This window comes from Notamacropus eugenii, chromosome 5, assembly GCF_028372415.1.
Source record: "Notamacropus eugenii isolate mMacEug1 chromosome 5, mMacEug1.pri_v2, whole genome shotgun sequence".
Classification (NCBI taxonomy): Eukaryota; Metazoa; Chordata; class Mammalia; order Diprotodontia; family Macropodidae; genus Notamacropus; species Notamacropus eugenii.
In genome coordinates, this window is record NC_092876.1 from 128,789,708 (window position 1) to 128,812,752 (window position 23,045).

The 23,045-nt window shown below is 40.1% G+C and overlaps 1 protein-coding gene across 2 annotated transcripts in view; it reads right to left on the bottom strand.

The window, feature by feature from the left end:
• DGAT2 (diacylglycerol O-acyltransferase 2) overlaps positions 1-23,045 on the bottom strand; it is a 54,054-nt gene that overhangs the window by 17,454 nt on the left and 13,555 nt on the right. Inside the window, exons 1-2 of one of the 2 annotated variants that reach the window (XM_072610804.1) lie at positions 20,075-20,120; positions 7,116-7,244 (exon numbers count right to left, since the gene is read on the bottom strand). In XM_072610804.1, the coding sequence (XP_072466905.1) occupies positions 7,116-7,244; positions 20,075-20,105 (160 nt within the window). In that variant the 5' untranslated portion in view covers positions 20,106-20,120. Of the gene's footprint in view, positions 1-7,115; positions 7,245-20,074; positions 20,121-23,045 lie in introns of those variants that run through there. The other variant, XM_072610803.1, reaches the window with a different exon arrangement.

Genomic DNA, 23,045 nt, shown 5'->3' on the forward strand with positions numbered 1-23,045 from the left:
AAAATTCAACACCTTCATTTACAGAAGGAAACCAAGACCTAGAGAAGAGAAAAGACACACTCAATTCACAGAGATAGCAAAGCCCACCCAGTCCTTCCCACCCTGTGCATCTCTTCTCCATGTCCTCCCATGAGTCTTCTGCAGAAGTCCTTCTTAATTTCTCCTGACACTGTGAGTACACCAGTGGGATCATCCAGGCTATCTGTCATCCCTTGCCACATGGTCAGACCATCTTGTATAACTCCCTGATGCCACCTTTTATTGTCATAACTCTACAAAGTTATTCACTGGCTCTCTGTTATAGACTGCTTATGTGCACCATGTGCCTATCCACTGCCCTCTGTGGGATATCCGTTTTCAATTCTCCAAAGACTGCTGTGTTTCAAGTCTCACAGTCAAGACCACATACAGACATCTGTTGGAATGTTTGTTCATTTTCTCTCTCTCTCTCTCTCTTTCCTCTCCTCTCCTTCTATGCCAAAAGCAGAGCAGCTTATATAACTTCTTGATTTGTCTTAGTGATAATTCAATCTTGCAAAATGATGGAGGAACTAACAAGAGGAAATTCTATTCAGGATCTGATTTCACTAACAGGGAAGAAACAGTTGCTGGGGCAGAACTGATGGGCACCTCTCAGGGAAAGTGACCATTTCCTCCTAAAGGTAAATATCAGAAAAGGAGAGGAAACCGGATACAGTTGGACAGACATACACTCTAGATTTAGGGAAAGTACATTTGAAAGAGTCTGAGGGGAAAGAGAGGCAGGCTCTAATGGACTAAAGTGCTACAGGGAGAGACAGTGAGGATAGGACTCTCAATGTAATTCTGAAAACACAAAGGAAGTGGGAATAAAGAGAAAAATGGGGAGCTGTCTTCAGAGACTGATACAGAACTCAACAACTGGGATGTTTAAAAGCCATGTATAGAAGATGGAAGCTAGAGCAGATTAATGAGAGTGAATATAAAATAGCAAGATAGTCTAGCACCAACAGTGCTGAAGTTTAGAGCAAGTTGAAGCTAGTGAAGAAATGAAGGTTTTAAAAAAGGGATTTTTAAAATAAATTTTAAATATTGGGAAGTAGAGAATCACAAAAAAGGATGAGACATCTACTTGAGATAGACAGGATGATAACCAGTAACTGACAGAAGGCAAAGCTATTACCTATTTTTTTCCTCTGTTCTCTACCAACAGTGACCTTGGCACTAAAAATGGCAGAAAATTAGCTAACAGGGACTTCATACTCAAGGCAAGGAAAGAGGTTCATAATATCTAATTGCTCTTGTGAATTCAAGTCACCTGGCCAAAATGACTTACATTCTCTGGTAAGACAGATATATCTCTTAGATGTCTTCCTGGCTATATTTCTGACTAACACTAAGTCTTAGCTACAGTCTCACCCTAGAATTTCCCTCAGTGCTTAAGGCCTTCTCAGTTTAGAACATCTAACTGCCATGCTAGCTTCCCCTCCCCATGGTTCCATTTGGCAGAGGAGCCTAGGCTGGATCCTAGCTGGGCTTCTGACTCTGCAGACTTTAATACCATGCTTCCTTGGAGGTACCTTCTTCTAATCTCTGCCCACCCCCTATCACTTAGCAGGGTTTTGTTTTTTTTTGTTAAAGTGTTGTCTTCCTTATAAGTTAATTGAGGGCAGAGACTATATGTCTTTTTGCATATGAGGGTATAACATCTTTACATGCATACGTATACATACACAAACACACACACACACACACACACACACATCCCCATTGCTTAGCAAAGTGCTCAGCACATAGTAGACTTTGACTTAATAAATATCAGCTGCTTTCCTTAAGCTACTGGAAGTAATATGTAAAAGACCATGGAAAGTTATTTCATAACTGAAGAAAGACAAATATCCCACTTTTCAAATAGGGAAGGGAAAAAAAGTTCATAAACTACAGGCCAGTGAACTTGACTTTGATTCTTGGAAAAATTGGAAAATCAATGGATCATTAAAGAAATGGATAATGATCATCAGTAAAAGAAGTAATAATCACATGTACCCCGTATAGTTTAACTGGAGATTAGGTGGACTAAATTGGTAGATCAAAGAAATATTGAAAATATCCTTTAAGTACATTTTAGCAAAGCATCTGATATAAAGCATCACATGCTATTCTTGCGGAAAACATGAAAGAATACAGACTAGTAGGTAATATACAATTAGCAAGATTTAGAACAGTTAAATAATGGAATTGAAAGAATAGTCATTAATGATTAAATGTCAGCTTTGAAGGAGATCTCCAGGGAAAAGCACCTGGGATTTGTGCCTGGCCCCATACTGTTTAAAGCTTTTATCAGTGACATATAAAGGTATAGCTACAATGCTCATCAGATCTGCAGTTGACACTAAGCTAGAGGAGACAGTTAACATTTTGAATGACAAAATCAAGATCCACAAAGATCCTGCCAGGCTAGAGCACTGGGCTGAATTTAGTAAGATGAAATTCAATAAAGATAAGCATAACATCTTACACTGGGTTCAGAAAAGTCAATTTCACAAGTACAGAATAGGGGAAATATGGTAATATAGCAGTTTTTTCTGAAAAAAAAAAAAAAAAACAACAAAAACCCTGGGATTTTTAGAGAATAGAAGGGGATAAGCAATTATTAAATGCCTACTATGTTCTAGGCCTGGTGCCTTACAAATAATCTCATTTGATCCTCACAACAACCCCATGAGGTAGGTGCTACTGTTATCTCCATTTTACAGTTAAGGAAACTGAGGCAAACAGAGGTTAAGTGACTTGCCCAAGGTCACATAACTCAGTGAATATCTGAGACTAGATTTTAACTCAGGTCTTTTGCTTCAGGCCCAGAATTCTATCCACTACATCATGTTTGAGTTAGTTAACAGTACAACTTGAAAGCAAACAAGCTAATGCACTCTTGGGCTACAATGAGAGGACAGCTTCTATGAAGAAGGAGGTGTGTCAAATTGATAAGAATACAAGTCAGTCTCCAACTGATAAATGGTCAAGGGATATGAACAGTCAGTCAGTTTTTCAATACAGAAATAAAAACTGTATTTAATCATATGAAAAAATGCTCTAAATTAATTAGAGAAATGCAAATTAAAACAACTTAGAGATATTTTATACCTATCAGACTGGCTAAAATGATAGACACCCTTCAATTGCGGAATGGGTAAACAAGCTGTGTGTATATATAATTGTGATGGAATACTACTGTGATACAAGAAATGATGAGTTGGTTTATTTAGAAAAACATGGAAAGACTTGGACCTATGAAGGAAGGTGCTATTCACACCTGCAGAACTAAAGAACTAAAAACAGAAATATGCACAGTATGGTCTCATACATATGTATATGTGTGTGTTTATAGCTATGTATGCATAAAGATATCTTTGTAGCCTTCTCTGGGGTGGGGGAGAGAGGGAAATAAAAAATGCACAGCAGAGAACAAAAGAAAACCTATTGTTTAATATTGAATCCTCTCGTTCTACTGTGTAAATGGAAAGTTTTTCTTCTTTTCTAGTTTTGTATTTAAGTTTAAAATGAATAAAAAAAAATTTTTTAAAAGAGGAGGTGGTGATAACAGCTTCTCCTACCCTGCCCTGGTCAGACATTTATCTGTACAGATAAAAGTGGTAGTTTGTTTAGGACATCAAAACTTAAGGACGTTGCTAAGTTGGGGAGTGAACAGAGGAAGGCAACCAGGACAAGAAAGGTTCTTGAGTCTGTGTCGTACAGGGATCATATGAAGGGAGTGGGGACGATTAGCCTGAAAAGAAGACTCAGGACACATGCTGGCTTGTACCTGAGGAAGAGAGAAGGGATTAGACTTGTTCTATTGGGCCCTAGGGAAACACAAGGTGGAAGCTGTCAAGAGACAAAGTGAGGGCAGACAGCAGGGAAAAACTAAAGCCAACAATCACACTTCTTCACAGTCAGAGCAGGCCAGAAGTACAACGGGTTGTCTTACAAGATGGATACCTATCAGGTATGTTAGTGTAAGGATTCCTTTGGGGTTGGGCTAGATGGTCAATGATGACCATTTTTAAATATGATTCTATGAGTCTGTCTTTGAAGAGAGATTTCAACAGACAACTGGAGATATGGTGGGAATACATTCCAGGTGTGAGGGATGGCCTTTGCAAATGCACGGATAAAAGAGGACAGGTAGAAACTAGTAATAGGTAATACATAAGAGGTTGTAATACAAGGGAGTAAATTTGATTTCACAGGAATCACTGAAACCTGGTGAACTAAACATATGACTAGAATGTGAATTTAACAAACATTATTAAGCATTTATTATGTGCACAGAAATGGGCAGGCAATGGGAGAGATGTAACATTTAGATAAGACAAATTCCTTGTTCTCCTGGAACCTACAGATCAGGACTATGAAACACAAAGGATATGGAGGAGAATGCCAGCAAAAACTGTCTCAGAAAGAAGACCACAGAATAATGGAAGAAAGACTGGGTGTGGAGACAGGGGAGGCCTGTGTTGGACTCTCAGCTAGAAAAATAACTAGCTCTGTGGTCATGGTCTCCCATGTACAAGGGGATTGTCATAATTGGCCCCACGTATTTCACAGCATTTTTACAGACCTGTGTTACAGAAATGTGACTATTAGGGACAAATAATAGGACTACCAGCTGCCATTTACATAGACCTTGAAAAGAGCAAAGCATTTTTTGTACATCTCCATACATATGGCATATATACTCATTTGATCTCAGAACACCTCTAAGTGGTGGTTAATGAGTATTAACCAAAGACTTTATATTTTATTCTAGAAGAAATGGGAACCTTTGGAGGTTCTGAATCAGAGGAATGGCAAGGTCAGAATTGTGTATTAAAAACAACTGACATGAAGATGGGGCTTTATGGTTTGTAAAACACTTTGTACATATTTTCTCATAACTGTCCTGTGAGGAAGGTACTATTATCCTTATTTTACAGATAAGAATATTGAGGCTCAGAAAGGTTAACTGATTTGTTAGTAAGTTTCAGAGTTAGGAATTGAACTCAGGTCTTTCCTAATTCCAGGTCCAGCACTCCATATACTGGACCATACTGTCTCAAAGAAGATTATTCTGACAGCTGCATGAACCAGCATGATGTTGATAAAAGAATCTGGACTAAGTACTTATTAAATTGTGTGCCTAGGGAAGTCACACACAACTCCTGGGCCTTTACACTGGCCTTTCTCTACTCTTGGATCACCCTCCCTCTTCACTTGCACCTCTTAAGTTTCCCTGACTTGCTTCAATTCAAGACTCCATCCAAATAGCACCTTCTGTGGGGGCCTTTTCTGATCCCCTCAGCTCCTAGTTTCTGCCCCTTTGAGACTATATTCCTTCTGCCTTGTATATATCTTGTATATTCCCTAGTGATTTACATGTTTTCTCCTGAATTAGAACGTGAGCTCCTTGAGGACAGGACCATTTTTGCTTCTCTTTGTATCCTACAGTGATTAGCACAGTTCCTGGCACACAGTACAGACCTACGATAAATGCTTATTGATTGATTGGCTAAGACTGCATAAAATTGGAGACTGAAGAGTGACTTGCCCAGGGATCATGCAATGAGCAGAGCCAGAACTAGAACCCTGGTCTTTTGATGCCAACTCTGGCCACCTTCCTGCTATGCTCCACCGTCACTTGTGACTCAGTCCCTTAGCCATTAGTTGGGTAGAGGTACAGCTGAAGCAGGGCTCTGAGAAACAAATTCAGGGTTAAACCTGAAAGTGGTTTCAACATAAGCCCCTGGTTACAAAACTAGGCACTGCCCCTCTAGGCCAGCTGGTTTGGTTAGAGGGTCATCAGGGGAGTGACAACTGGCAAGAAGGTTAATTATCATTGGTGTGTGGGGCCTTCAACCTGATGATGATGTTTCCTGCCTGCCAAGCCCGTCTTCCCACCCCCTCAGTATGCTGCAACCACCAAGCCTTGGCCTGGAGGAGTGACAGGTGAAGAGCCCCAGCAGGTTTGCCAGCTCTGGGTTTGGTCAGGATCAATCATTAACTTGCAAACTATGAATCCAGCCAAGCAGGAAGGCTCTGATAATCTGAGGTTATGCTTAGCCTACTAAATACTCCAACATGATTCCAGACTCCTGAAAGGAAAGAGTTTGGAAACGGGGTCAGAGAAAGGGAAGAGGAGACTATCAGGTACATTTTAGGTTTCAGAACAGGACAGTTATGGTCTGGCCTAGCCAGTTTAGTAGTTGGTGAATAAAGTTAAGAATGAAAGGCTTGGCCCTGGCCTGAGACCCAGCTCCAATCTCAGAATGAGCCCTAACCTTTCTGGCTCTGGGCAAAATTTACTCCCCCTTCTCCAGATGTAAAAAAGGGGTATACTAACTCCTAAAGCATGCTTTTCTCCTAGGGCTGTTAACAGTAAGGCTTGATTGAGGCAATGGATGATAAAGTGCTGGGATACCAGAGGGACTATTATTGCTGATATAATCACTCTCATTCAAATTCTCCTTGGATACTTGGTGTCCCAAGGTCTAAACTCTTGCAGGCCCTCTGAGTTAGTGAATCCTTAGGCACAGGTTTAAAAAGTGCCTGCATGTCTCCCAGGACTAGCCTAGGAAACAGGTTGGCCAAACATGAATGATGATGAAGTTTTTACCCATGGCAGCTCAACTATCTTCAGTGCCTCTGAAGGCATGGAAGGGCTGGCTCTGCATCAGTGGAGGGAGTACCCAATTCGCATGAAATAACAGATTCTTGAAGTACTAAAATAACCACATTATCAAGGCTGTTTTCTCCAAGTCCATGTTTCCCACTGTTCCCCAGCCTCCCAGCTATCACTTCAATTATTCCAACATTTGCTAGCTATGTGACCTTGAGGCAAGTGACTTCCCTGCTCCAAAACTCAGTTTTCTCATGTGTAAAATGAGAAGAATGCTAATTACTTCATCTCCCTACCTCACAGGTTATTGTGAGGAAATCATTTTATCTACCTTTAAGTGATATAGAAATGGGAGCATGTTCAATATTATTTTTTCACTTACCTTGTTTCTTCTGATTGGCAGGGCACATCTCTAACCATTTTTTCCATTCTAAGCCTAGGTTCTGTATCCTGCCCCCCAACAGCAACAGTAACATCTTACCCAAGACAAGGAAGGAAAGGACCCATTGTAGCACAGAGATGACCTGAAGTTGTTTCTCAACCTTAGATTTATTTAGCCAGGGGATGGAGAACAGGTCCTGTAGTGCGGAGAGGATGCTAGAGCCAGTACCTACATCAGAAAGAAAAAGAGAATCAGACTCCACAATCCTCAGAGTCACAGAAATTCAGAACTAGAAGGTATATCAGAGAGCATCTAGTCCAATCTAGGGCTGAATGAGAATCTCCTGATGTGATCATTCAGCCTCTGGAAATCTCCACTGATGGGGAACTCACTTTCTTCCAAGGAAGCCCATTCCATACCTGGATAACATTAAAAGTTTTTCTTTAAATAGATTCAGTATGAATGTATATGTAGAGCTTATATCAAATTACATGCTGGTCTTGGGGTGGGGGAGAGGAGAGATGGGGAGAAAGTTTGGAACTCAAAATCTTATGGAAGTGAATGTTGAAAACTAAAAATAAATAAATAAAATTTAAAAAAAAAAGGTTTTCTACTGGACTCAAATCTGCCTCTACAGTTTCTACTAATGACTTTAAACTCCATGGCCATGCAGAACAAGTCTAATTCCTCTTCCCCATGACAGACATCAAGCTTTAATGTCTGCTATCATGCCCCACCCCTCTGCTTTAGGTTAAACATCCCCAGCTCCTTCAACTAATTCTTATACAGCAAAGGCCTATTCTTCTCACCATCTTGCCCACTATCCAGTTTGCCAATGTCTTCTATAAAATGTCTTTCTAGAACTGAATATAATATTCTAGATGTCCTCTGGTCAATGTAGAGAACAGCAGGATTTCCTGATATTACAGTTGACTCATTTAACAAATTTCTGAGGGCATACAGCCCTATACTGAATACTGGGGTGGGAGAGGGAAAAAGGGAGGGACAAAGAAGAAAAAGACATAGTCCTTGACCTCATAAAGGTCACTTGGCAGGATTGACATAATGAGTAAAGTGCTGGACTCAGAATCAGAAAAACCTGAATTCAGATCCTACCTAGGGTTAGGATTTGGGGGATTTAAAACGGGAAAGTATGAGCAAGTCATTTGACCTCTGAACCTCAGTTTCCTCATCTGTAAAATGAAAATTATAAGACTTTATAATAATGCTGCATGGGGTTCTTGTATGACTCAAATGAGATAAAATAGCAGTTTGCAAGTTTTAAAGTACAACTGAATTATTAACAAAATAAGACCGACGTAAAGGGTACAAGGCACTATGGGGGTTAGAGGGAGACCTCACTGGCTTTGAAGGAGACAGGAAAGGCTGAGAGGCTTCAAGGGAGAGGTAGCATTTGGCTATGGGAACAAAGATCAAGAACCTAAAAGGATTCAAAGGCCATCGAGTCCAATCCTCTCATTTTACAGATGGGGAAACTGAGGTCTCAGAGGAGAAGTGCTTTGCCAAAGTCATTCAGAAAGTAAAGTCACATGAATAGGATTTGAACTTGTCTTCCCACTCCAGAGCCAGTGCCTTTTTGGGTTCACCTCTGAAGAAGAGAGAGGATTTCAGCTGGCATGGAGAGTAGGGTGGCATCTAGGGCTTCACAGAAGTGGATGGGTGCTTTACAATGACTGCATGAAATGGACAGCGTTAAGTTCTATTCCTCTCCATTTTAAAGATAGGGAAATGGTGGCGCAGAGAGGGAATGAGATTCATCCAAAGTCACAAAGTAAATGGCAGGGCTGGGACTGGAACCCAAACCCAGATTTTCTGCCTTCAGTCCACTGCACTGTCTCTACAGTACCATACAGCACAGGTTAGGCAGGACCAAAAAATATGAGGAAGAAAATATGAGATGTGTTAAAGGGATGAGTTTGGCTGGAGCAAAGAGAGTACATAAGGAGGAGCTATAGACTGGAAAGGCATACTTGAATTTATTCTGTTCACAATGGTGACACCAAGGAACACCTGAAGGTTTTTGAGCAATGAATTAACATGGTAAGAACTGTGCATACCTAAGGTAAGTCAGATATCTGTCTACACTGCATTGGAGAGGGAGAGACTGGGCGTGTGAACACTAGTTTGAAGATCGTTACCCAAGCCCAGGCACAAAATGATGACAAGAACTAGGGTGTGTGCCATGGGAGTGGAGAGAGGATGGATGCAAGAAAGATTGGGGAGATAGAACCGAAAATACTAACTATATGGAGGATCCCTTTACAGATTTCCTACTTAAAAATACTAATATTTATCTTGTTAACAGTAATGATCCCGTCTACCTTATACTTTTAAAGTGCTTTCTTGTCTATTGATTAATTTAGCCTTGTGGTTCAGCTATCAATATGGTTTCTTAAAGTTTAGAGGATTCAGGGGCTATAGCCTATGGGACCTGACAATTTACAATGTTAAAAGTTCAAAGAGAATTTAGATGATCTAGTTCAGTCCCTTCATTTCAGAGAAGGAAAAATGAGTGTCAATACTCGGGATTTGAACATAGATCCCCTCATCCCAAATTCAACATTCTTTTCTTTATAGCACAATGCCTTTCTTCTATTTCTATGTCAATGTGTATCTTAGATTTGCGCAGCTCTCTGGAAGGCTCCTTGCCCAGACACATAGGCAGGAAGCTACAAACTACTTGGAGAAAAGTTCTCATAGGCTATCGCAACCTCAGAGAAAGTTACTGAGGGATGCTCTGAGGAGAGAGGACCACAGAAAGTATGATGCAGTGTGGGAAGCTTGGCCTTCCTTAGAAAGCCTGTAAATCCTGTTTCCTAGTGACGGACCTAAGCAGTTCAGGGGAAGGTATCCTTTTTTTCAGCTAAGCTCTGGGACCCTTGTCTTATCTCCCCTATCCCTCCCACCAAACCCTGTCATAAGTCACAGAAAACTCAACATGAGTCAGTTCTTATGTTCTTCAAAATTACAGAATTTCAGGGGCTGGAAAAGGTAATCTAGTCTAATACCTACCTGAAGCAACCCTTTCTACACTATCCCTGACAGTGGTTATCCTGCTTCTTCTTGGAGACTTCCAATGATGGGGGGCACCTCCTCACTACCTCACAAGGTCACTCCTTCTACTCTGGGGCATCTTTAATTATGTGGAGGATCTTCTAGACGTAAAGCCTCAGTTTACCTTCATGCACATCTATCCATTGCTCTAACTTCTGCACTCTAGTGTAGGGTAGAAGAAGTCACATCCCTCTTTCAACATCCTCTTCAAGCACTTGAATACTGATGTCCCATCTTTTACTTTCCACTCCCACAGAAGTCTTTACCATCAACAGTTCCTTGAGCAGATCCTCAAATGATATGGACTCTCTTCTCACCATTCTAGATATCCTCCTCTGGAAGAATTCAAATTTACCAATTTTCTCCCTAAAATGTGTTTCCCAGAGCTGAATATAGCAGTATAGAGACGGTATGACAAGGACAGAAGACATCTCTGCCCCTCTTATTCTGGACAGCAGGACAGCAGAGGAGGAGCTGCCCCTGGGTCTATTCTCTCATTGGGAAATGAATGGCTTTATCCCACACACAGCTAAAGGGTTTTAAGGCTTCAGGGGAAGCTTCAGGACTGGGTTTCTTTAGGTAGTGGGGGAATGGGAAAGGTCCTTTCAGGCACTCCTGATATCACACCAATATAAGCCCAAGTAGAAGGTTAGCCTTGCCTAAATTTCTTGGTTTGGGGGTATCCAGGAATACTTTGAAGAAGGGATAGATAAAAAGGAAGGAAAACAACAGAATAATATTTGTGTCTTGGCCAAAAACAAGATCTTTACTAACACTAATTAGTACCTCTGTATAATTAAATTTACAAGGTCTGAAACTGTTATTAGGCTCTCAGGAAGGAAAGCTATCTATCTAAAACAGCATCAAAACAGCTTTACAAGCCAGGATAGGCAACTGTATGTGTGACACAATTCAAGCCAGGAACTCGAAATTGGTTAGAGTGTAATTTTATCCATCATCCTCATACACTCAGCCATGAAAGGAGATTTCAGCTCTTCTTTTTAGAATCTGCATAAGAGTTCACACACTTTTTTGGTAATGTGTAGCATAAGAGGACTTTAGAATACAAAAGTTCTTACCAATACTAAAGCTAAGTTTCTTCTACTATTTCTTTTTCCCTTGTCAGGAGATCCTGAGACTTCTCAGACAAACATGAAAGACATGGATTCCCTATGGAATTCTTACATCTTGGGGGAGGGGGGACATACAACATGGCTCTTGACACAGGAAAACCTTAATCTGAGGAAGGCAAAAGCACCTTATCTTCAAGGAGCCCCAAGTTTGTGAGGGCAATAAATGGGCATTGCCCCACTTCAAAGTGAAAACTTGAAAAGATCTTAGCTCAAAAGGACCAACTCACTGCATCCTTGGCCACCTCCAGTCTGTCCTGCTAAATATCTGGCCACTGGACCCAAATGGCTCTGGAGGAGAAAATGAGGCTGGTAACACTGCACAGCCCTCCCTCCCTCAAATCAAAGTCAACTGCAAGTTGTGTTATTATCTCCCTGATGTCATGGTCCTCTTCGTGTGAATGAAGGGCTAACCATACAATCACAATCACAGACCTCTTGTGGGAGCTCCTGATGGGGGGTTGGGGGGGAACGACAAAATATAAATCCACAGTAGAAAGAGAAGAAGGGCATGAGGAGAACTAGGTATAAAAACTCCCAAGCAGGGTTTGCTGAAGATCATACAAGTAATAAGTAGCAAAGTTGGGATTCATGTTCTGGCCTTGTAATTCTAAATCCTGGGCTCTTTTCACTACATCAGATAGCCTCTAATCTAGTCCAAACTCACATATTTTATAGAGGAAGCACCTAGGAATAGTCAGTGACTTGTTCAAGGTCCCAAACCTGGTCAGTGACAGGACTAGGATGAGAATCCAGGTCTACTGACTTGCATATTCCAGGGGTCTTATTCTGTATGTTACTAATGTGTTGAAGGTTCTATACGTATACAACAATCTCCAGACCTGTTCCTCATACCACCAGGACACAGTGGAGATACAAGGGCAGAATACCAGAGACAAGGGTTTGTTTGGTACTCAGTGGACGTAGCTAACGGGCAGAAGTACGACCTTGAGGAGTCATCAATCCCTGGGCTGGCAGCTGGAAGCTCAGAGGTCGAGCCCTGGCTCTATCACTGGCTCACTGTATGACCTTAGATAGGTATGTCTGTCTCTTCCCCCCTCAGGGGCTCTTTCTATATTATCTAAAATGAGGCTATTGGAACAAATGACCTCCCAGGTCCCTTCCAACTCAGACATCCAATATTCTAAGTCAGAGACCAATTCTTTCTCCTCAAGGAGTCACTGTGCTCCACCAACCCTTTGGAGAGAAAGATCCTGAGTCCCCAGGTACTTTGTCCAGTGGCCTAGTTGTCACAGTAGACAGAGGGCCCAGCTCCTGGTCAGAAAGACATCTTCCTGAGTTTGAATTCAGCCTCAGACACTTAATAACTGAGCAAGTCACTTTACCCTGTTTGCCTCAATTTTCTCATCTGTAACATGAGCTGGACAAGGAAATGACAAACCATAGCAGTATTTTTGTCAAGAAAACTCCAAATAGGATCACAAAGAGTCAGATACAATTGAAACAACTGAGAGAGAGAAAATTTACCCCATGGCATGAGTGGGAGACATATCCCTTGCCTTAAGTATGATGCTGGAAAGAGTTTCATCTTGGGTGGCTTAATTTAAAGCCTGGAGGAGGAAATCTCAATGTTTATCTGTAAGCTATCAGAACGTATGTTTGAGTTCTGTTTGGGGAGGACAGATATCTCTCCACTGGAATGAAGATTTAAATAATTTAAATCAAGTTGGGGCTGATGGAAATGTGAGGGTAAAATGGCTAAACAGGCCCATCGGGTGTACTGGACAAAGCCTGCATAGTAGGGAGAGCCCAGGCCATAGGAAGTAGGAAGAGAAAAAATGAATGAACAGAAAGTGGAGTTAATATGAAACTCAGGGATTGGGTGAGGGAATATGGTATACGGCAAGTGGGTGGATGGGCATGTAAGACTCAGCAATCAGGGTAAAGAATAAAACAGATTATAGTAACCCACAGAAGAAAATATGACACAAATTTCCATCCCCCTGTCCTACCTCCCAACTAATCTTAAAATTCTGTTACTGGTAAAGTAAGGTCCTATCCCAGAAGTTCTAGGACAAATTTGCATTTATAGTATTATCAAGGATTTTGGGTAAGAAAGAACCCATAAAAATCACAAGATTGTAGATTTAGAGCTACAAGGAATTTCAGAGGCCATCAAGATCAAAACCCTTATTTTTAACAGATTAGGAACTGAGGCAAATAGAGATTAAGTGACTTACCCAGGGTCACACAGCTGGTAAGTATGTGAAGTAAGATTTGAACCTAGGTCTTCTGAACTTAAAATCCAATGCCTTGCTACTCTATCAAAATGCCTGATTAGATTTAATTTCATGCATTCATTTTACAAAGGAAACTAAGACCCAGAGAGTTTACGTGATTATCACACACAAGATCACACACAAGAGGGAGTAACAGGGCCAGGTCTGTGGACAAATGCGACACTCTTTTCACTATCCCAAGGTGCCTTTTGGGAGGTTTATAGAATCCCTGCAGCAGGCGAAGGAATGATGTCCTACTTGGCCAACCTGAGGAGGACTGCCATCTCTACTTTAGACAGCTAGGGAATGCTTGGGGGTGTGGTAGTAGAAAGAACATCCTTTCTCAAAACTCTGAAAATCTGTGTATGGGTCTCATTGATCAGAGGACATGAGGAACATGGAAACACTCAGACTTTGCCAGTCAAAGGTCTTTGAGGCAGGTCCCAATAGACAGAAACAACAGCATGAGAGAATGGGGGGAAGCAAAATGAGGTGAGAGTGAAAAATGTCACTACTAGTGGGGAGCCCCAGACTATTTTCCAGCTCACATGAATCATGATCAGAATTTCAAAGTTGGAAAATATCTCAGATGTCATCCAGTCTTTGCTTGAGGAAAAAAACCACTCCCACCTAAGAACTCTGGGCTACTTTGAGAGAGCTTGAATTGCTCCATTTTTCCTTATTCCTTACTGAAATCAACATTCCTTGAAACTCTTACAATCTCCACTCCACTGCTCCTTGTCCTGTCTTCTAAAACCAAACAGAGTGATTCTAACCCCTCTTCCACAGGACAGAACTTCAAATATATGAAGATGGCTATTATGCCCTCTAATCCCTCCTCCAAATCTTTTTCTTCTTCAGGCTAAACATTCTTAGATCTTTCAAAGAATCCCTATATGGTCTAGTCTCCAGTCTTCTCAACATCCTGGTGTCTTCTTCTGCATTAATATGTGGTACCCAAAATGGCACACAGCACTCCAGAAGTGATCTTACTACAGGAGAGTAGAGCAGGGTTATCACCTTTTACTATGCACACCAAGGCTCTTACAATGTAACCTAGAATCAAATTACATTTTTTGGCTACCATGTTATGCTGTTGACTTATCTTATGCTTGTAGTGCACTAAAATCCAAAGACTTATTTTCCCACTAGCTGTTGTCTAGCCACGTTCCCCCCAATTCTACACTTACAAAGCTTGTAACCCTGAACTCTTACATTTACCCCTATTAAATTTCATTTAATTACATTTGGCTCATTGTTCTAACCTTTCAAAAATTTTCTGGATCTCTATTCTCTTGTCCAAAGTGTTAGCTATCTCGGCTTCATGTCATCTGCAAATGTGAAAAGCATGCCATCCATTACTTTATTCAAGTTAATGATAAAGGACTGAATCCACAGGGCCAAGGACATATCTTTGGGGGACTTCACCAGGAACCTGTCTCCATGCTGAAACTTACTGATTTTTGGATCCAATTATTAAAACAGTTATGACTTCACTTTTTGAAGGAGTAAATGGAGACAGGATAAACTAAGTGATTTACTCTAGGTGGCACTACTAAGAGGGGGAACCAGGCTTCAAACCCAGGTCTCATTTGCAATTCAGCACTCTTTATACTATCTCAGAGTCTGAGATATATAACTAGGCCCTCTAGAACACTGGAAATAATCAATGGGGAGGGAGAGATCAGGTTCCTCATTTTGCAAAACAGGAAACAAATTTAGTGACACTCTTTGAAACTGGAAAGGATTTCAGAGATCATCTAGCATTCTACACCTGAGCAGAAATCCCTTCTACAACATTCCTGACAGGTGGTCATCCAGTGATGGACAACCTGCTTCTTTTCCCTAAAGTAGTCCACCCTATTTTGGGACAATTCCAATTGTTAGCAAGTTTTCCCTTAAAATAAACTGAAATCTGTCTCTCTGAAACTTTTACCCTTTGCTCTTGCTTCTGCCCACTGAGCCAAAATGGAACAAGTCTGTTTGAATTAGGTAGGCCAAATCTGTAACGGTGTAAGAAATCTATCTATAAATTTGAATGAGAAACTGTGGGGTTTGTGTGCACAAATTGCATGAAAAGAGACCCAAAAAAGGAGAGAGAGCAAGAGGAACAAGTGAATAGATAATTCTGAAAAAAAACTTCCTTCAGTCACAAGAACTCAATTTCTGAAACACAATTAAGCCTCTGGTATAGACAAGCACTATCTCAGCGTACAAAGTGAGATCAGTTTTTAAAATGATCCTATTTAACAAAATAAGACAGTAAAACAATGCAGGATGGCTAGGTGGTACTGAGCACTGACTGACCCTGGAGTTAGAAGGACTTGAATTCAAATATAGCCTCAGACACTTACTAGCTGTGTGATCCTGGATAAGTTACTTAACTTTGAAATGCCTTTCACCCCCTCCTACCCCCCCCCAAAAGAATTTGAGGATATGCAGTTAAGACTGTTTAGACCCTGAAATTTACTTTCTTCTGAAAATGTATTGTATAAACAAACCCAAATTCAAGAATTTCTCTCAAGGGCCTAATAATTCCTCCAATTTCCTTTGTAACCTTTTTTCTCACATAAAACTTTTCTACAAAGGAATCACATTTTTATAAACCTAAGTTTAAATCTTTTATTCTATACATACTAGCTGTATAACTCTGGGCCATCTCTCTGAACCAATTTCCTCATCCTCAGAGTTCATCAGACTTATTTTCCCATCTTGAAGGGTCACTGTAAGGACTGAAGTGCTTTGCCCAATGTCCCACATTAACTTGTGGCAGTCTAGTACACTCCCATACTCCATGACTCTTCTTCTCTCTTCCTTCCTAACATTTAATTCTAACCTCTTTTTACTACAGAACTCATATGTTTGTATTTTCAGAGTGTGCATGAATTAAAAGAAAAAAAATGACATGAGAGTCTTCTGTGGGAAAGTGAGTGGTTTAAACTGTAAGGGCTGTTCCTCCTCATTCTTCAGAACACAATCTGATCATTCCTAGGGTTGGCTGGGATGGAGCTACGGTTGGCCAAGCTTCCCTTTGAACCACAAAGTCTAGTCCTGATGTACTTTAGAAAGAACCTAGTTCTAGGAGTTGGATGGGTTTAAAAGAAGTAGGAGAGAAAAAGCTTAAGAAAGATATTACTTCCAAGTGAAGGCCCTGATGTCCAATAGGCACTCATCTACCCTACTACCCAACCCTAGCGTGGGGAAGGGGCAGGGAAAGAAATTGGAAGGATGACAGTGACCCATTTTACAGGACAAAACTGAGACTTGAGAAACCTGTGAGTAGTAGTGCACTCTACTGAGGCACAGAACTTGGGCTCCAACCTCCTACTTTGCATGAGAAAACAAGAGTCTGAGAGAGAATCCTAAATCCGGGTACAGGATGGGAGGAACATAGGAAAGGAAGCCAAATGACCACTTGTAGTTGACTTGATAGGATGTCAGTCAACAAGTACTTATTAACTGCTTTCAGGTCAAGTACAATGTTAAGTGCTAGGGAAAAAATAAAGGTAAAAACAGACCCTGCCCTCAAAAAGCTCACATTATAATGGGGAAGACAAAGCGTGAACAACTGTACAAGCAAGCTACAGGAAGTGTAAATTGGAAGTGATCTCAGAGTATTATGAATATTATGAGGCTTCTTGCAGAAGGTAGGACTTTAGCTGATTGATAAAGAAAGCCCAGAAAACTAAGAAGTGGAGGTGGAGAGGGAGAGGGAGAGCATTTCAAGCATGGCAGACAGCTGATGCAAAAGCAGAGAGATGGGTGATGGAATTTTGTATCTGAAGAAAAGCAAAGCTAGTGTACCTGGATTATGAAGTTTGTGGAATGGAGTAAAGTGTAGGAAGAATAGAAAAAGAGGGTCAGGTTGTGAAAAGGACTTGGTATTTGATCCATGGGCATTTACTGAGGAGATGGGGAATGTGGTTTGCCCTACTGAGAGCTCTGAAGTCTCTCCCAACTCAGACTGCGTAGGACTGAGCTCTCAGTCAGAAGACAACAGTTTTAATGCCACACATTTATAAAATGTTTTCTTTACAACAGCCTATGGGACAGGTAGTGGAGATCTTATTATCCCCATTTACAAGAGAAGAGAGTCTAAAACAACAAAAACTCTTCACATTTCTGTAGTTTAAAAAGTGCTTTCTTCACAACCAGTGGTTGTAAGAGGGGCATTTGATCGTTATCCCCATTTGATGGTTAAAGACACTGAGTCTAAGAAAAAGGAAATGACTTGCATGTTGACAGATCTAAAAGTATCCTTCAGGGTTTAAGCTCAAGCCTGACTTCAAGACCCTTAATTTTATTCATTCATTCATTCATTATATATTTATTCATTATTTTTTATTTATTTTCCCCCAGTACTACATTTCCTCTCATGAGGCAAAGGCAAGTGGTTCTAGTATGGGGCAGAGGCATAAGAGGTTTCTCAATCACAATCCAGAGAACAGACTCCCTGTGGGGTAGGGAATTTAAGGAAGAGAAAAGGATTCTAATTCAAAAGTCCATTGCAAACAAACACCACAGAGCCTATAGGTCTTGGGGAAGGAGAGCCTCCTTTCTGAGTAATCCCTTTTCCCTATCACTGGAAAAATCAAGGGGGAAAGTAATTCCGGCCTTTAAATCTGAAATCCTTTTTCAACCAGCTTGTGCTGAGGTGAGTAGAGGAAGCAGAATGAAAATAAGAATCAGGATTGGGCTGATTTATTGGTTTGATACATGGCCAAATTCAAATGGTGAGGGAGAAGAGCTTGGACAGCCTTCATCTCTTCTCCATCTTACCATTAGTTTATAAGATTGAGCTGGAAGGCGCCTTAAGTATCATTCCTCAATTCACATATAGGAAAACCAAAGCTAACTGAGAGGTGAAAGATTATCCAGGATCATACAGTAACTGAGCAGGAACCTGAACCCAGGTCCTCTGATTTCTAGTCCAGTGTTCTTTTCATTAAAATACAATATAGAACCAGAACAATGAAATATAAACTATCTGAAATAAAAGGAACCTTAGAAGCCATGGAGTCCAAGGCTTTCATTTTAACATATAAAAAAATTTGAGGCCCAGAGAGCTATACTGACTTGCCCAAAGTCATTATAGGTACATAGCTGGGATCTTAATTCCTGTATTTTTAGATCCTAATTTAATATTTTTTGGCTATACCATATGGTCTCTTAGTATTGTCAGACCTTTATGGAAGAACTTTTTTACTTAAAAAAAAATCCCTATAGCTCTTTCAGCATTATATAATCCAGACCCACCAAACTAAGTCAATCTTCTGGAACTGGAGCTCAGTCACCAAAACTCTGCCCTGATTAAAAAAAAAAAAAAAAAGACCGGCAGGTGAGATGCCTCTTTCTCCCTTAAACCTGTCCGATTGGCTGGGGCTGCCAAAAAGACTTTTATTTTTATTTTCCCTCCTCCAGATCTGGGTTTGGCCTGTCCTACATTCTTGGAATGGCTTGCCTCCTCCCATCTCTGATGCTTGAAACCCCACTTTCAGGCTCATCTCCTCCAGAAAGCCTTCAGTGATTAGTCTGAGCTTGATACCACTTAATATTCTCTGCTTACTAAGAAAACAATGTATATATGTGTGTATGTGTGTGCATAATACACATACATGTATAGACACACATATACATATACATACACACTCTCCTATATGATGATCTTAGGATGACCACTTCTTTCCGAGGTTGATTCATCAACTTTAGTGTTGATGATAATCTTGGGGATAATAATCCTGACACTATGTACCTTAATAGGGTTATTGTGGGGAAAGCACTCTGTAACATGTGGTATAAATGTCAGCTATTATTATATTCATAGAATTATAGCCTTTTTATATTGGAAAGATACCATAGAGATCAAAATTTCTCAGATAAACTGAAGTCCAAAGCAGGGAAGTGTCTTGCCCAAGACTAACATCTAGGTGTCCTGAGTCTTAAGTTCAAGGCTTTTTTCTAAGTACATTAAGCTGCCTTCCTGTGGGTCAGTCTTATCTGTCTCCTTAGAGGAAGAGACAGATGTTTATCAGCCACCACAGAGAGGCTATACCACAGCTAACCTGCCAAAGTACATAATGAACGGATTTTTAAGGTGACAACTGTGTACAGAGCACCATCCAATGCTACCCTTACTTTTAAGGTCCATCATAAGTCCTGTTCTATGGGGCACAGTGAAAAGAACTTTAGACTGAGAGTCACAAGAACTGGACTCTAATCCTGGTACTGCCACTTACTCAATACATGACCTTTGACAAGTCACTTCTCATCTTTGGAACTATGATAGAAATAAGGTGGGGTGGAGACACAGTTGGACCAGATAAACCCAAAGAAATCTTTCACTTCTAACATTCTGTCTGACATGCCATGCTCCTGTAATGATTTCAGTTTAGTTCATGGAACTTGGGGTTTCTGCCCAGAGAAGGAACTAGACCCAGAAAAAACTGCATACAGTTATCAAAAAGCCAAAAGATCTCATGAGCTGGCAATTCTCTTCTCCTATGCTCCTTGACCCCGCCAAACCCAACCAACACATACAAGTTCATATATATATATATATATATATATATTTTTATTCCGAAGGTGTTTAGAGCTAAGCTAGCTCCTCACTTACCCTCCAATATCAGGCTGCTCATGAAAATCATCTAGAGTATAGCCGTTTTGGATGTTGGTGCTGAAATCAGATGTGAGAGGAAGCCTTAGAGTAGGTGAGAGAAGGAAGGTAGGGAGTCAGAAAGGCAGTGTTTGTCCAAGCTACCACAAGAACCACTTTATAAATGGAGAGACATTGTATTATTAAGGAAAGCCACGTGGATCTGAATCCAAAAGATCTGGGTTGAAGTTCCAACTCTACCACTAACCTGCTATGTGACTTTGGATAGGTTCAGTTCTCTTTTGGAGGTCTCAAGTTTTCTCCTTTGTAAAACAAGGAGCTTAGATTAAATGATCCCCAAGGTTATTTGCAGCTTTAACATTTTATGTCCTCAGGTTCCTTCTGGATCTAACATTGTATGTTTCATGTAAGGTCTCTTCTAGTTCTGAAATTGTTTTCTCACATGCTATAGGACTGGAAGGCTAGAGGACCCCAAAGGACACTTGCATAACTCTCCTCCATCAAGTTAGAGATACAAATCTTGTCACTTCTTTCAGAGTCAGATTCATCATGAACTCCCCACACTGTATCAGAGATGGCTTGTAGCTTATGTAGGGAAGCCTCTTATAAAAGGCAGTTTTGATGAAAAGATCCTCGTTTGACTCTTGGATACACACACACACACACACACACACACACACACACACACACACACACACACACACACACCTTTTTAGCTAGGTGAGCATGGGCAAAAGCATTTCACTACCCGGGCCTCAGTTTCCTCATTTGTTAAAAAAAAACCTTACATAGTTATAAAAAAATAAGTGGATATTGAAAATTTTGTAATAAGGAGTTTCTCATGCATAATAATTATGCATAATTCTTTCTCTGATGACATGTTGCTTATTTATGCCAAACAAGGCATAGCATAGTGAGATGTTTGCCACTATTATGAAGAACAGGTCTTGTGGAAGAAGGATTCCCAATACTTGATGTTCTCCAGCTAATCCTATTTATGAATATATTGCTGATTAATGCCAGAACACTAGCACATAACAGAGACGTGTGATTATTCAAAAGAGACTGGTCTAATAATCCATAGAAGACAAATGGACAAAAAGGTCTTTTGTCCAGATTACAGTATGCAACAAGATGTCCAATCTGCTGAAATGTTGCATCTGTACATTTAGTTTGATAACTGCAGATAGAAAAATTAGAACCAAAATTGAATAGAGGGAACAGAGCAGGCTGGATGACATTTGTGAAATGGCACACTTTTAAAGGGTCCCAAGTTACTTGGATCCATTTTGTCAATACAAACGTTCTCCAAGTCACAGTAACCAAGAAATTCAAGTTATGGATGACTCAAAGAGAAGTGGTGAGATACATGATGATAAGTAAGCTGCATCATATTTACAAATATAAACTATGTTCAATATTTATTGAACTATGTTCAATAAATAAACACTAAGGACACATGTGATCAGACAAAGATGTGTGTTGATCACAAGGCTTAAGGAGACAGATTACCTTAACATGTAAAATAACCCAGAGTACGACCTCCAACATGTTGGGTGGACCTTCTGTGGAGGAAGAACATAGCAAGAATTACCCAGGATCACAAGATCTATACTGCCATCTGCACTGACAGAGCAAATACATCCTAGATCCTCTGAAGTACTGAAATAATTCTGTAGCAAAAAATCTCTCTATACATTTGTGGATTTTTTCCTCACTCTTACACATACCCAGAGGCAGTAATGGTGTTAGGCATGGACAACAGAATCAGACAAAATCAGCTTGTCTGTTAGTTTTCTGTACGTGGTAAACGGAGGGTAGCTCAAAAACAACAGGTATGCCTTGTCTCAATGAAAAGTCAGTCACCAACACAGGTCTTATGTGTAGTACAGAAATATAAATATAGATATTTATATAGCTATACAGACTTTATATAGAGACTTTTATAGATATATAGACTTTATATATAGATATAGGCTTTATATATATATATAGACCATATGTAGATATAGATTTTATAGAAATATAGACTTTATATGTATATAGAGAGACTTTAGATATATAGATTTTATATAGAGAGAAATAATAGACTTTTATAGACATAAGACTTTATATGTAGACAGATACAGACTTCATAGAGATATAGATATACTTTATCTATAGAGATACAGACTTTATATAGAGACTTTATATATATATAATAAAGATACAGACTATACACACACACACACACACACACACACACACACACACATATGCGACTAAATTCAGGAGTGACAGGTCACACTACAAACTGATTCTTTAAAGGGTTTTTAAATGGTGGGTTTTCCTCTTGCATGTAAATGTTTGTTTATACAGATTACTGAAGAGGTGAAAGTCTTTCAAAAGGTTAGAGTCCTCTCCAGGGCTTAGGTTTCTTTTGTTTCGCCCAAGATGGAAAAACTAGGAGTAAAGAGGAGGGGGGGAAGGGGTTGTAGAGAAAGATTTCAGCTTCAATAAGCTTAAAATTGCACTGACTTCTGGGACACCAAGTATTTGTGAAAACTTCCTAACCATCAGAGCTATCCAAAAGCAAAATGAGTGCCTGCAGAGGTATTTAATTCCTGTTTAATGCAACCATTGGTTCACTATTGCTGGGCTATCATAAAGAATATGTCTGCTCCACTATAGGATAGACCAGGTGATCTGAGATTCTGTGATTTTAAGTAGAATCTTTAGAGCCAGAGGATACTAGAAATCAGCTATTTCAACCCCATATTTTAGGATGAGGAAACTGAATCCTAAGAAGGGGAAATGACTCATTTAGAATCACATAAAGGGTACCCAAAACAGTTTTCAGCTTTAATAGCTTAAAAGTTAGTGATCTGATAGATGCCAGGGAAGAGGAAAGGCAGAAGAATAAAGGAAACTTCTTAAAATCATTCACAAAAGAAGACAGAATATCTCTGAAGTCAGCAGAACAATATATTTT